Genomic DNA, 16,246 nt, shown 5'->3' on the forward strand with positions numbered 1-16,246 from the left:
GACCTGAGGAAGGGCTGACCTGAGGAAGGACTGACCTAACAGACTGACCTGAGGAAGGGCTGACCTGAGGAAGGACTGACCTGAGGAAGGACTGACCTGAGGAAGGGCTGACCTGAGGAAGGACTGACCAGAGGAAGGGCTGACCTAACAGACTGACCTGAGGAAGGACTGACCTGAGGAAGGGCTGACCTGAGGAAGGACTGACCTGAGGAAGGACTGACCAGATGAAGAGCTGACCTGAGGAAGGACTGACCTGAGGAAGGACTGACCTAATGGACTGACCTGAGGGGCTGACAAGACTGACCTAACAGACTGACCCGAGGAGGGGCTGACGACGGACTGACCTGAGGATGGACTGACCTAACGGACTGACCTGAGGAAGGACTGACAACAGACTGACCCGAGGAAGGACTGACAACAGACTGACCTGAGGAAGGACTGACGACAGACTGACCTGAGGAAGGACTGACAACAGACTGACCTGAGGAAGGACTGACAACAGACTGACCTGAGGAAGGACTGACAACAGACTGACCTGAGGAAGGACTGACAACAGACTGACCTGAGGAAGGACTGACCTGAGGAAGGACTGACCAGAGGAAGGACTGATTAGATGAAGGGCTGACAACAGACTGACCTGAGGAAGGACTGACGACAGTCTGACCTGAGGAAGGGCTGACCTGAGGAAGGACTGACCTGAGGAAGAACTGACCTGAGGAAGGGCTGACCTGAGGAAGGGCTGACCTGAGGAAGGACTGTCCTGAGGAAGGGCTGACCTGAGGAAGGACTGACCTGAGGAAGGACTGACCTGAGGAAGGGCTGACCTGAGGAAGGACTGACCTAACAGACTGACCTGAGGAAGGGCTGACCTGAGGAAGGACTGACCTGAGGAAGGACTGACCAGAGGAAGGACTGACCTAACAGACTGACCTGAGGAAGGACTGACCTGAGGAAGGACTGACCTAACAGACTGACCTGAGGAAGGGCTGACCTGAGGAAGGACTGACCTGAGGAAGGACTGACCAGAGGAAGGACTGACCTAACAGACTGACCTGAGGAAGGACTGACCTGAGGAAGGACTGACCTAACAGACTGACCTGAGGAAGGACTGACCTGAGGAAGGACTGACCAGATGAAGGGCTGACCTGAGGAAGGACTGACCTGAGGAAGGACTGACCAGATGAAGGACTGACCTAACGGACTGACCTGAGGGGCTGACAAGACTGACCTAACAGACTGACCTGAGGGGCTGACAAGACTGACCTAACAGACTGACCCGAGGAGGGGCTGACGACGGACTGACCTGAGGATGGACTGACCTAACGGACTGACCTGAGGATGGACTGACCTAACGGACTGACCTGAGGAAGGACTGACCAGAGGGGCTGACCTAACGGACTGACCTGAGGGGCTGACAAGACTGACCTAACAGACTGACCCGAGGAGGGGCTGATAAGACTGACCTGAGGAGGGGCTGATAAGACTGACCTGAGGATGGACTGACCTAACGGACTGACCTGAGGAAGGACTGACCAGAGGGGCTGACCTAACGGACTGACCTGAGGGGCTGACGACGGACTGACCTGAGGAGGGGCTGATAAGACTGACCTGAGGATGGGTTGACAAGACTGAGGATGATGGACTGACAACAGACAAACAGGGTGCAAAGCACAGGATTAAACTCAACTGGAATGACCTGAGGAAGGGCTGACCTGAGGAAGGGCTGACCTGAGGAAGGGCTGACCTGAGGAAGGGCTGACCTGAGGAAGGAATGACCTGAGGAAGGAATGACCTGAGGAAGGGCTGACCTGAGGAAGGAATGACCTGAGGTTCATTGGAGAGATGACAGTTTGTTCAAATCCAAAACATTTACAATCAAATAAGAGGAAGTTGCCCAGGTTTGTTATGGTGCGTGTCCACTACCCATAGTCCCTTGGGGTGAATAAACTCCAGGCTAGTCATGGATTCTCAGAGCAGTGGTTCAGCAGATCTGATAGACTGACCTGCACCAACCTGATATTAGGGCACTGGACTGAACTGACCTGCTACACGGACCTGATACATTGACCTGATGAACCTACTACAACTCTCATCTCCTCTTACCAAAGACACCAGGATGTTTACCATGAGGGTGCCATGGTTTGTTTTGATAGTACCCACTGTCCACAGTACGCTGGGGTGATTAAATTCCAGGTCAATCCCCTTGTCTCAGAAGAGAGATTTAGTTGAGTCTAAAGCACTGTGAGCTGTCTAATGTTAAGTAGTATCAGAATCTCTTCAAATCAATAGTCCTCTTCCTGACCTTAATGTGTGAGCCTCCTCTTCCTGACCTTAATGTGTGAACCTCCTCTTCCTGACCTTAATGTGTGAACCTCCTCTTCCTGACCTTAATGTGTGAGCCTCCTCTTCCTGACCTTAATGTGTGAACCTCCTCTTCCTGACCTTAATGTGTGAACCTCCTCTTCCAGACCTTAATGTGTGAGCCTCCTCTTCCTGACCTTAATATGTGAACCCCCTCTTCCTGATCTTAATATGTGGGTCCTTTAACATGTGTGATGTGAGTTCGCTTGGATCCTATGAGATGCAGCGCTGGTCCATGTGATGTCTGTCACTCCCTCTATATAGGGCAGGTCCCCCAGGGCAGCATGGGGAACAGATGCAACATGTCTGGTTCTCAGCCTTGGACTCTCTGTTTTTTACCTTCAGGTCCTAGTTCTTAAAACAAGGATCGTGTACAGTGGAGAATAGTCAGTGATGTGTCTGTTGTCCCCTGAGACCACGTCAGCTGTGTCAGTGATGTGTCTGTTGTCCCCTGAGACCACGTCAGCTGTGTCAGTGATGTGTCGGTTGTCCCCTGAGACCATGTCAGCTGATTTTCGGGCTACATGGCTGGCTGCACACTGATTCTTAACCTTTGTCTAGTCCTCCAGGTACCCACACCTGCTTCTCTCTGTCTCCCCTTTGCTCTAGTCCTCCAGGTACCCACACCTGCTTCTCTCTGTCTCCCCTTTGCTCTAGTCCTCCAGGTACCCACACCTGCTTCTCTCTGTCTCCCTTTTGCTCTAGTCCTCCAGGTACCCACACCTGCTTCTCTCTGCCTCCCCTTTGCTCTGGTCCTTCAGGTACCCACACCTGCTTCTCTCTGTCTCCCCTTTGCTCTAGTCCTCCAGGTACCCACACCTGCTTCTCTCTGCCTCCCCTTTGCTCTAGTCCTCCAGGTACCCACCCCTGCTGTAACCCTCGGGGGGGGGAGGGGGCTGTGGAGAACTCAACAGCAGATATCATGTAGCTGATATCAGGACCTGTATTCACTTAGTATCTCAGTTACTGATCCAGGATCAGCCCCCCTCCCCTCTTAATCATTATGATTTAAAAGCCAAACTGATCCTGGATACTTTGTGCATACGGTCCAGAACCAGGAAGGATACAGTTGGACGTCAGTGTGTACCGAGGATATACAGTAGATAAGGTAGGATAGTGTGTATGAGGATAGACAGTAGATAAGGTAGGATAGTGTGTATGAGGATAGACAGTAGATAAGGTAGGATAGTGTGTATGAGGATATACAGTAGATAAGGTGGGGTAGTGTGTATTAGTGTGTACCGCTATAGCCATAGGGCAGGTCGGAGAAGGCTGTGTTACTCTAGAGTATTGGTGTCTCCTGGGTCGACCTCAGCAGAACCTGTCGCTACTGTAACTCTAACCCTACTATTACAACACACACTGTCCACTACAGAACACACACACACACACACTGTCCACTACTACACTACAGAACACACACACACACACTGTCCACTACTACACTACAGAACACACACACACTGTCCACTACTACGATACAGAACACACACACACTGTCCACTACTACACTACAGAACACACACACTGTCCACTACTACACTACAGAACACACACACACACTCTCCACTACTACACTACAGAACACACACACACTGTCCACTACTACGATACAGAACACACACACACTGTCCACTACTACGATACAGAACACACACACACTGTCCACTACTACACTACAGAACACACACACACACACTGTCCACTACTACACTACAGAACACACACACACTGTCCACTATTACACTACAGAACACACACACACACACTGTCCACTACTACACTACAGAACACACACACACTGTCCACTACTACACTACAGAACACACACACACACTGTCCACTACTACACTACAGAACACACACACACTGTCCACTACTACGATACAGAACACACACACACTGTCCACTACTACAATACAGAACACACACACACTGTCCACTACTACACTACAGAACACACACACACTGTCCACTACTACGATACAGAACACACACACACTGTCCACTACTATGATACAGAACACACACACACTGTCCACTACTACACTACAGAACACACACACACACTCTCCACTACTATGATACAGAACACACACACACTGTCCACTACTACACTACAGAACACACACACACACACTCTCCACTACTACACTACAGAACACACACACACACTCTCCACTACTACACTACAGAACACACACACACTGTCCACTACTACGATACAGAACACACACACACTGTCCACTACTACACTACAGAACACACACACACACTGTCCACTACTCCACTACAGAACACACACACACTGTCCACTATTACACTACAGAACACACACACACACACTGTCCACTACTACGATACAGAACACACACACACTGTCCACTACTACGATACAGAACACACACACACTGTCCACTACTACACTACAGAACACACACTGTCCACTACTATGATACAGAACACACACTGTCCACTACTATGATACAGAACACACACTGTCCACTACTACACTACAGAACACACACTGTCCACTACTATGATACAGAACACACACTGTCCACTACTATGATACAGAACACACACTGTCCACTACTACACTACAGAACACACACTGTCCACTACTATGATACAGAACACACACTGTCCACTACTACGATACAGAACACACACTGTCCACTACTATGATACAGAACACACACTGTCCACTACTATGATACAGAACACACACTGTCCACTACTACACTACAGAACACACACTGTCCACTACTATGATACAGAACACACACTGTCCACTACTATGATACAGAACACACACTGTCCACTACTACACTACAGAACACACACTGTCCACTACTATGATACAGAACACACACTGTCCACTACTATGATACAGAACACACACTGTCCACTACTACACTACAGAACACACACTGTCCACTACTATGATACAGAACACACACTGTCCACTACTACGATACAGAACACACACTGTCCACTACTATGATACAGAACACACATGTAACATTTACTTTCCACTAAACAACACTGACGGTGCAAAACAACTCTGACCCTAAATCAGAAATCTTACATTTGCTAAAAATAATTGATATATATATAGTTTAAAAAACTTATATCATGTTGTCTCTAAAACTGAATCGTGTGCGTGAAACATGGACCAAACACACACACCTGTCACACACTGTCCACTACTACACACACACACCTGTCACACACTGCCCACTACTACACACACACACCTGTCACACACTGTCCACTACTACACACACACACCTGTCACACACTGTCCACTACTACACACACCTGTCACACACTGTCCACTGCTACACACACCTGTCACACACTGTCCACTACTACACACACCTGTCACACACATCTTACCTTGACAAAAAGCTCTATCTCAGGGTCTCTGTCTTCTCCGTTTGGTGAGGTCATGTCTGTCTTTCTGACAGGCTGTCTGTCCGTCCTTCGAGTTTACTGTCCCCTTACGTTGCAGTAAGAGCCAAATCTGCAAAATCAAGTCCCATCCACAGTCCTGAAGCCTACATCCTCCTGTCTGTTCTGATGACAGAGCTCATTGTGACTACTCTCCTGGTCCTGGCTCAGTCCTTAGGCTGCTTTGTTCTGTACTGCTCCGCAGCTCTCCTTTCCTCCTGTTTCCTCCAGGCTCCAACAATGTTGTCAGGAAGGATGTGAAACAGGTAACAGGTAGTAACAGCTGTAGACCAGGTGTGACTCTGATTTGGCCCTAGCTACAGCTGAGTGATGAGAAGCAGATAGCTCTGACTGACACACACAGAGAGAGAGGGAGGGGAACAGAACAGGTGGCAGACTATAGCAAGGGGGCGGAGCTCTGTACCCCTCACTCAGTCCATCTCTCTCTCTCTCTCTCTCTCTCTCCATCTCACTTCACCAACTCTCTCCCTCACCTCTTGCACCCTCCTCTCTTTCTCTCCCCCTCCCTCCCCCTCTCCCCTCTCGTCTCCCTTCCTCCATCTCTCTCTCTCCCCCTCAGCATCACTGAAAACTCACTACTTTCGTCAGTGAAATCAGGTCAGGTACAGCGCCTCCTCTCTGAAGGCTGTGGTCACTTGTTCAATGATTTTTGCATGACATTCTAGTCACAAACATAAACAGGTGTTAGATACGGAAATAAGCTGCATCTCTTGCTCTTTTGATTGAGTCCGTACTATAGAAGTATTAAATCTGCTCGGACTTCTATAAATCTGAAATCATAAACTTCAACCTAGTCGGAAATCACACCCTTCAACCTAGTCTGAAATCATACCCTTCAACCTAGTCTGAAATCACACCCTTCAACCTAGTCTGAAATCACACCCTTCAACCTAGTCTGAAATCATACCCTTCAACCTAGTCTGAAATCACACCCTTCAACCTAGTCTGAAATCATACCCTTCAACCTAGTCTGAAATCACACCCTTCAACCTAGTCTGAAATCACACCCTTCAACCTAGTCTGAAATCATACCCTTCAACCTAGTCTGAAATCACACCCTTCAACCTAGTCTGAAATCACACCCTTCAACCTAGTCTGAAATCACACCCTTCAACCTAGTCTGAAATCACACCCTTCAACCTAGTCTGAAATCACACCCTTCAACCTAGTCTGAAATCATACCCTTCAACCTAGTCTGAAATCATACCCTTCAACCTAGTCTGAAATCACACCCTTAAACCTAGTCTGAAATCATACCCTTCAACTTTGTCTGAAATCATACCCTTCAACCTAGTCGGAAATCACACCCTTCAACCTAGTCTGAAATCATACCCTTCAACCTAGTCTGAAATCACACCCTTCAACCTCCAAATCCTAGAATTCTAAATAAATTAACCCCTTAGAGTAACTATAATCTTGTAGATACAGGTGAACACTTCCCCCAGCAGCAGAGAGAGAGAGAGAGAGAGAGAGAGAGAGAGAGAGGGAGAGAGAGAGAGAATCATGTATATTTAATGTGTGTTCACAGTTCTGCCTGGCAGGCTAACTAGCACAGCTTATATCTGATCTGACAGAGAGAGGAATCCTGTTACATTATTCATGCTTGGATTTGGTTTTATCTGCTGGGGACTCTAACCCAGGGGCCTCGGTTTCTGCTGCATGGGGACTCTAACCCAGGGGCCTCGGTTTCTGCTGCATGGGGTCTCTATCCCAGGGGCCTCAATATTTTTACTGCATGGGGACTCTAACCCAGGGGCCTCGGTTTCTACTGCATGGGGACTCTAACCCTGGGGCCTCAAGGTGTCTGCTGGTGAGGACTCTAACCCTGGGGCCTCAAGGTGTCTGCTGGTGAGGACTCTAACCCTGGGGCCTCAAGGTGTCTGCTGGTGAGGACTCTAACCCTGGGGCCTCAAGGTGTCTGCTGGTGAGGACTCTAACCCTGGGGCCTCAAGGTGTCTGCTGGTGAGGACTCTAACCCTGGGGCCTCAAGGTGTCTGCTGGTGAGGACTCTAACCCTGGGGCCTCAAGGTGTCTGCTGGTGAGGACTCTAACCCTGGGGCCTCAAGGTTTCTGCTGCATGGGGACTAACCCTGGGGCCTCAAGGTGTCTGCTGGTGAGGACTCTAACCCTGGGGCCTCAAGGTTTCTGCTGGTGAGGACTCTAACCCTGGGGCCTCAAGGTGTCTGCTGCATGGGTACTAACCCTGGGGCCTCAAGGTGTCTGCTGGTGAGGACTCTAACCCTTGGGCCTCAAGGTGTCTGCTGGTGAGGACTCTAACCCTGGGGCCTCAAGGTGTCTGCTGGTGAGGACTCTAACCCTGGGGCCTCAAGGTGTCTGCTGGTGAGGACTCGAACCCTGGGGCCTCAAGGTTTCTGCTGCATGGGGACTAACCCTGGGGCCTCAAGGTGTCTGCTGCATGGGGACTAACCCTGGGGCCTCAAGGTGTCTGCTGGTGAGGACTCTAACCCTGGGGCCTCAAGTTGTCTGCTGCATAGGGACTAACCCTGGGGCCTCAAGGTGTCTGCTGGTGAGGATTCTAACCCTGGGGCCTCAATTTGTCTGCTGGTGAGGACTCTAACCCTGGGGCCTCAAGGTGTCTGCTGGTGAGGACTCTAACCCTGGGGCCTCAAGGTGTCTGCTGGTGAGGACTCTAACCCTGGGGCCTCAAGGTTTCTGCTGCATGGGGACTAACCCTGGGGCCTCAAGGTGTCTGCTGGTGAGGACTCTATTCCTGGGGCCTCAAGGTTTCTGCTGCATAGGTACTAACCCTGGGGCCTCAAGGTGTCTGCTGGTGAGGACTCTATCCCTGGGGCCTCAAGGTTTCTGCTGCATGGGGACTAACCCTGGGGCCTCAAGGTGTCTGCTGGTGAGGACTCTAACCCTGGGGCCTCAAGGTGTCTGCTGCATGGGGACTAAACCTGGGGCCTTAAGGTGTCTGCTGGTGAGGACTCTATCCCTGGGGCCTCAAGGTTTCTGCTGCATAGGGACTAACCCTGGGGCCTCAAGGTGTCTGCTGCATAGGGACTAACCCTGGGGCCTCAAGGTTTCTGTAAATGACCAATATAGGTAGAAAGATCTAGAGTATATGAACAACAACAACTGCTCTGAGTGTAAGGGATGATAATGTCCTCTACATAAGTACCTCCCACCCTATTACCGCTTCATCCCTGAATATATGAAATATTTATTCACAGGTATAATTACTACCTTTCATCACACAGGTCTCTATACTGATGGAAGGCTCGGTTGGATTAACCCTGGAGAGAGAGACAACACCCCCCTCTAGTGGTCGACTGACACACTGCTCTTCAGAGTGAACAAGGGCACATGCCTCAGAGTGAGATTGTCGCTACATTGCATAGCAGCGGTTTTATGAGCTCCTGATTAATTATGCATTTTTTAAATATCAGAACTTTTTTCTACATAGAGCTTTTCTTTGGAGAAGGAAGTCTGCCCCACCGTTTCTACCTAACCAGATCAACCCAATTCTACCTACCTAGCCAGATCAACCCCATTCTACCTACCTAGCCAGATCAACCCAATTCTACCTACCTAGCCAGATCAACCCAATTCTACCTACCTAGCCAGATCAACCCAATTCTACCTACCTAGCCAGATCAACCCAATTCTACCTACCTAGCCAGATCAACCCAATTCTACCTACCTAGCCAGATCAACCCAATTCTACCAAGCTAGTCAGATCAGCCCAATTCTACCAAGCTAGTCAGATCAGCTGTATTCTACCTACCTAGTCAGATCAACCCAATTCTACCTACCTAGCCAGATCAACCCAATTCTACCTACCTAGCCAGATCAACCCCATTCTACCTACCTAGCCAGATCAACCCAATTCTACCTACCTAGCCAGATCAACCCAATTCCACCTACCTAGTCAGATCAACCAAATTCCACCTACCTAGCCAGATCAACCCAATTCCACCTACCTAGTCAGATCAACCCAATTCTACCTACCTAGCCAGATCAACCCAATTCTACCTACCTAGTCAGATCAGCTGTATTCTACCTACCTAGCCAGATCAGCCCAATTCTACCAAGCTAGTCAGATCAGCTGTATTCTACCTACCTAGTCAGATCAACCCCATTCTACCTACCTAGCCAGATCAACCCCATTCTACCTACCTAGTCAGATCAACTGTATTCTACCTACCTAGTCAGATCAACCCAATTCTACCTACCTAGCCAGATCAACTGTATTCTACCTACCTAGTCAGATCAACCCAATTCTACCTACCTAGTCAGATCAACCCAATTCTACCTACCTAGTCAGATCAGCTGTATTCTACCTACCTAGTCAGATCAACCCAATTCTACCTACCTAGCCAGATCAACCCCATTCTACCAAGCTTGTCAGATCAGCTGTATTCTACCAAGCTAGCCAGATCTCTCTCTCACACACACACACACACACACCCCTAACCCCAACTCCCTACCTCCCAGTCAGAGTGAAACCATGGTGAGAAGGTGTGGCAGATTTCACAACAGCTTTTATGAAGGTCCTAGCTGGTCCTAGCTGTGTCATAAAACAGACAGGAACAGTAATCACGTTGAAGTCTAGAGACTGCCGAAGGTGTGTCCCAAATAGCACCCTATTCCCAAGAGTCTCTATTGTAAAGCAGTGCACTATTTAGGGAATAGGGACCCATTTGGGACATAGCTAGACGGAATGGGCTTTCAGAATAGATCACCACTGGGAGACAAAGAGGCTAGGATACACTGGGAGACAGGGGGCTAGGATACACTGAGAGACAGGGGGCTAGGATACACTGAGAGACAGGGAGCTAGGATACACTGGGAGACGGGGGGCTAGGATACACTGTAACACTGAGAGACAGGGGGCTAGGATACACTGAGAGACAGGGGGCTAGGATACACTGAGAGACAGGGGCTAGGATACACTGGGAGACAGGGGGCTAGGATACACTGGGAGACAGGGGGCTAGGATACACTGGGAGACAGGGGGCTAGGATACACTGGGAGACAGGGGGCTACGATACACTGGGAGACAGGGGGCTAGGATACACTGGGAGACAGGGGGCTAGGATACACAGGGAGACAGGGGGCTAGGATACACTGGGAGACAGGGGGCTAGGATACACTGAGAGAGGGGGCTAGGATACACTGAGAGACAGGGGGCTAGGATACACTGAGAGACAGGGGGCTAGGATACACTGGGAGACAGGGGGCTAGGATACACTGGGAGACAGGGGGCTAGGATACACTGGGAGACAGGGGGCTAGGATACACTGGGAGACAGGGGGCTAGGATACACTGAGAGACAGGGGGCCAGCATACACTGGGAGACAGGGGGCTAGGATACACTGGGAGACAGGGGGCTAGGATACACTGTAACACTGAGAGACAGGGAGCTAGGATACACTGAGAGACAGGGGGCTAGGATACACTGGGAGACAGGGGGCTAGGATACACTGAGAGAGGGGGCTAGGATACACTGAGAGACAGGGGGCTAGGATACACTGGGAGACAGGGGGCTAGGATACACTGAGAGACAGGGGGCTAGGATACACTGGGAGACAGGGGGCTAGGATACACTGAGACACAGGGGACTAGGATACACTGTAACACTGAGAGACAGGGAGCTAGGATACACTGAGAGACAGGGGGCTAGGATACACTGAGAGACAGGGGGCTAGGATACACTGTAACACTGAGATACAGGGGGCTAGGATGCACTGTAACACCGAGAGACAGGGGGGTAGGATACACTGGGAGACAGGGGGCTAGGATATACTGAGAGACAGGGGGCTAGGATACACTGTAACACTGGGAGACAGGGAGCTAGGATACACTGGGAGACAGGGGGATAGGATACACTGGGATACAGGGGGCTAGGATACACTGTAACACTGGGAGACAGGGAGCTAGGATACACTGGGAGACAGGGGGCTAGGATACACTGGGAGACAGGGGGCTATGATACACTGGGTGACAGGGGGCTAGGATACACTGGGAGACAGGGGGCTAGGATACACTGGGAGACAGGGGGCTAGGATACACTGGGAGACAGGGGGCTAGGATACACTGAGAGACAGGGGGCCAGCATACACTGGGAGACAGGGGGCTAGGATACACTGGGAGACAAGGGGCTAGGATACACTGGGAGACAGGGGGCTAGGATACACTGTAACACTGAGAGACAGGGAGCTAGGATACACTGAGAGACAGGGGGCTAGGATACACTGGGAGACAGGGGGCTAGGATACACTGAGAGACAGGGGGCTAGGATACACTGAGAGACAGGGGGCTAGGATTCACTGGGAGACAGGGGGCTAGGATACACTGGGAGACAGGGGGCTAGGATACATTGGGAGACAGGGGGCTAGGATACACTGAGAGACGGCGGGCTAGGATACACTGGGAGACAGGGGGCTAGGATACACTGGGAGACAGGGGGCTAGGATACACTGAGAGACAGGGGGCTAGGATACACTGGGAGACAGGGGGCTAGGATACACTAACACTGAGAGACAGTTAGCTAGGATACACTGGGAGACAGGGGGCTAGGATACACTGAGACACAGGGGGCTAGGATACACTGTAACACTGAGAGACAGGGAGCTAGGATACACTGAGAGACAGGGGGCTAGGATACACTGAGAGACAGGGGGCTAGGATAAACTGTAACACTGAGAGACAGGGGGCTATGATACACTGTAACACTGAGAGACAGGGGGCTAGGAAACACTGGGAGACAGGGGGCTAGGATATACTGAGAGACAGGGGGCTAGGATACACTGTAACACTGGGAGACAGGGAGCTAGGATACACTGGGAGACAGGGGGCTAGGAAACACTGGGAGACAGGGGGCTATGATACACTGGGAGACAGGGGGCTAGGATACACTGGGAGACAGGGGGCTAGGATACACTGGGAGACAGGGGGCTAGGATACACTGGGAGACAGGGGGCTAGGATACACTGAGAGACAGGGGGCTAGGATACACTGAGAGACAGGGGGCTAGGATACACTGGGAGACAGGGGGCTAGGATACACTGGGAGACAGGGGGCTAGGATACATTGGGAGACAGGGGGCTAGGATACACTGAGAGACAGGGGGCCAGCATACACTGGGAGACAGGGGGCTAGGATACACTGGGAGGCGGCGGGCTAGGATACACTGGGAGACAGGGGGCTAGGATACACTGGGAGACAGGGGGCTAGGATACACTGTAACACTGAGAGACAGGGGGCTAGGATACACTGGGAGACAGGGGGCTAGGATACACTGAGAGACAGGGGGCTAGGATACACTGGGAGACAGGGGGCTAGGATACACTAACACTGAGAGACAGTTAGCTAGGATACACTGGGAGACAGGGGGCTAGGATACACTGAGACACAGGGGACTAGGATACACTGTAACACTGAGAGACAGGGAGCTAGGATACACTGAGAGACAGGGGGCTAGGATACACTGAGAGACAGGGGGCTAGGATACACTGTAACACTGAGAGACAGGGGGCTAGGATACACTGTAACACTGAGAGACAGGGGGCTAGGATACACTGGGAGACAGGGGGCTAGGATATACTGAGAGACAGGGGGCTAGGATACACTGTAACACTGGGAGACAGGGAGCTAGGATACACTGGGAGACAGGGGGCTAGGATACACTGGGAGACAGGGGGCTATGATACACTGGGAGACAGGGGGCTAGGATACACTGGGAGACAGGGGGCTAGGATACACTGGGAGACAGGGGGCTAGGATACACTGGGAGACAGGGGGCTAGGATACACTGAGAGACAGGGGGCCAGCATACACTGGGAGACAGGGGGCTAGGATACACTGGGAGACAGGGGGCTAGGATACACTGGGAGACAGGGGGCTAGGATACACTGGGAGACAGGGGGCTAGGATACACTGGGAGACAGGGGGCTAGGATACACTGTAACACTGAGAGACAGGGAGCTAGGATACACTGAGAGACAGGGGGCTAGGATACACTGGGAGACAGGGGGCTAGGATACACTGAGAGACAGGGGGCTAGGATACACTGAGAGACAGGGGGCTAGGATACACTGGGAGACAGGGGGCTAGGATACACTGGGAGACAGGGGGCTAGGATACATTGGGAGACAGGGGGCTAGGATACACTGAGAGACAGGGGGCCAGCATACACTGGGAGACAGGGGGCTAGGATACACTGGGAGGCGGCGGGCTAGGATACACTGGGAGACAGGGGGCTAGGATACACTGGGAGACAGGGGGCTAGGATACACTGAGAGACAGGGGGCTAGGATACACTGAGAGACAGGGGGCTAGGATACACTGGGAGACAGGGGGCTAGGATACACTGGGAGACAGGGGGCTAGGATACATTGGGAGACAGGGGGCTAGGATACACTGAGAGACAGGGGGCCAGCATACACTGGGAGACAGGGGGCTAGGATACACTGGGAGGCGGCGGGCTAGGATACACTGGGAGACAGGGGGCTAGGATACACTGGGAGACAGGGGGCTAGGATACACTGTAACACTGAGAGACAGGGGGCTAGGATACACTGGGAGACAGGGGGCTAGGATACACTGAGAGACAGGGGGCTAGGATACACTGGGAGACAGGGGGCTAGGATACACTAACACTGAGAGACAGTTAGCTAGGATACACTGGGAGACAGGGGGCTAGGATACACTGAGACACAGGGGACTAGGATACACTGTAACACTGAGAGACAGGGAGCTAGGATACACTGAGAGACAGGGGGCTAGGATACACTGAGAGACAGGGGGCTAGGATACACTGTAACACTGAGAGACAGGGGGCTAGGATACACTGTAACACTGAGAGACAGGGGGCTAGGATACACTGGGAGACAGGGGGCTAGGATATACTGAGAGACAGGGGGCTAGGATACACTGTAACACTGGGAGACAGGGAGCTAGGATACACTGGGAGACAGGGGGCTAGGATACACTGGGAGACAGGGGGCTATGATACACTGGGAGACAGGGGGCTAGGATACACTGGGAGACAGGGGGCTAGGATACACTGGGAGACAGGGGGCTAGGATACACTGGGAGACAGGGGGCTAGGATACACTGAGAGACAGGGGGCCAGCATACACTGGGAGACAGGGGGCTAGGATACACTGGGAGACAGGGGGCTAGGATACACTGGGAGACAGGGGGCTAGGATACACTGGGAGACAGGGGGCTAGGATACACTGGGAGACAGGGGGCTAGGATACACTGTAACACTGAGAGACAGGGAGCTAGGATACACTGAGAGACAGGGGGCTAGGATACACTGGGAGACAGGGGGCTAGGATACACTGAGAGACAGGGGGCTAGGATACACTGAGAGACAGGGGGCTAGGATACACTGGGAGACAGGGGGCTAGGATACACTGGGAGACAGGGGGCTAGGATACATTGGGAGACAGGGGGCTAGGATACACTGAGAGACAGGGGGCCAGCATACACTGGGAGACAGGGGGCTAGGATACACTGGGAGACGGCGGCCTAGGATACACTGGGAGACAGGGGGCTAGGATACACTGGGAGACAGGGGGCTAGGATACACTGTAACACTGAGAGACAGGGGGCTAGGATACACTGGGAGACAGGGGGCTAGGATACACTGAGAGACAGGGGGCTAGGATACACTGGGAGACAGGGGGCTAGGATACACTAACACTGAGAGACAGTTAGCTAGGATACACTGGGAGACAGGGGGCTAGGATACACTGAGACACAGGGGACTAGGATACACTGTAACACTGAGAGACAGGGAGCTAGGATACACTGAGAGACAGGGGGCTAGGATACACTGAGAGACAGGGGGCTAGGATACACTGTAACACTGAGAGACAGGGGGCTAGGATACACTGTAACACTGAGAGACAGGGGGCTAGGATACACTGGGAGACAGGGGGCTAGGATATACTGAGAGACAGGGGGCTAGGATACACTGTAACACTGGGAGACAGGGAGCTAGGATACACTGGGAGACAGGGGGCTAGGATACACTGGGAGACAGGGGGCTATGATACACTGGGAGACAGGGGGCTAGGATACACTGGGAGACAGGGGGCTAGGATACACTGGGAGACAGGGGGCTAGGATACACTGGGAGACAGGGGGCTAGGATACACTGAGAGACAGGGGGCCAGCATACACTGGGAGACAGGGGGCTAGGATACACTGGGAGACAGGGGGCTAGGATACACTGGGAGACAGGGGGCTAGGATACACTGGGAGACAGGGGGCTAGGATACACTGGGAGACAGGGGGCTACGATACACTGTAACACTGAGAGACAGGGAGCTAGGATACACTGAGAGACAGGGGGCTAGGATACACTGAGAGACAGGGGGCTAGGATACACTGGGAGACAGGGGGCTAGGATACACTGGGAGATAGGGGG

At 51.9% G+C, this 16,246-nt stretch overlaps 1 protein-coding gene across 2 annotated transcripts in view; it reads right to left on the bottom strand.

Annotated features, from left to right (window-relative positions):
• The window catches only part of LOC109885220 (chloride intracellular channel protein 5), a 55,360-nt gene that overhangs the window by 17,716 nt on the left and 21,398 nt on the right, over positions 1 to 16,246 (bottom strand). The window contains exon 1 of one of the 2 annotated variants that reach the window (XM_031815768.1): positions 5,764 to 6,182. The exons of the other annotated variant lie outside the window; for it this stretch is intronic. Within the exon in view, the coding sequence (XP_031671628.1) occupies positions 5,764 to 5,817 (54 nt within the window). The 5' untranslated portion in view covers positions 5,818 to 6,182. Of the gene's footprint in view, positions 1 to 5,763; positions 6,183 to 16,246 lie in introns of those variants that run through there. 2 annotated transcript variants of the gene reach the window in all.

Source organism: Oncorhynchus kisutch, unplaced genomic scaffold (genome assembly GCF_002021735.2).
Source record: "Oncorhynchus kisutch isolate 150728-3 unplaced genomic scaffold, Okis_V2 scaffold606, whole genome shotgun sequence".
Taxonomy (NCBI): domain Eukaryota; kingdom Metazoa; phylum Chordata; class Actinopteri; order Salmoniformes; family Salmonidae; genus Oncorhynchus; species Oncorhynchus kisutch.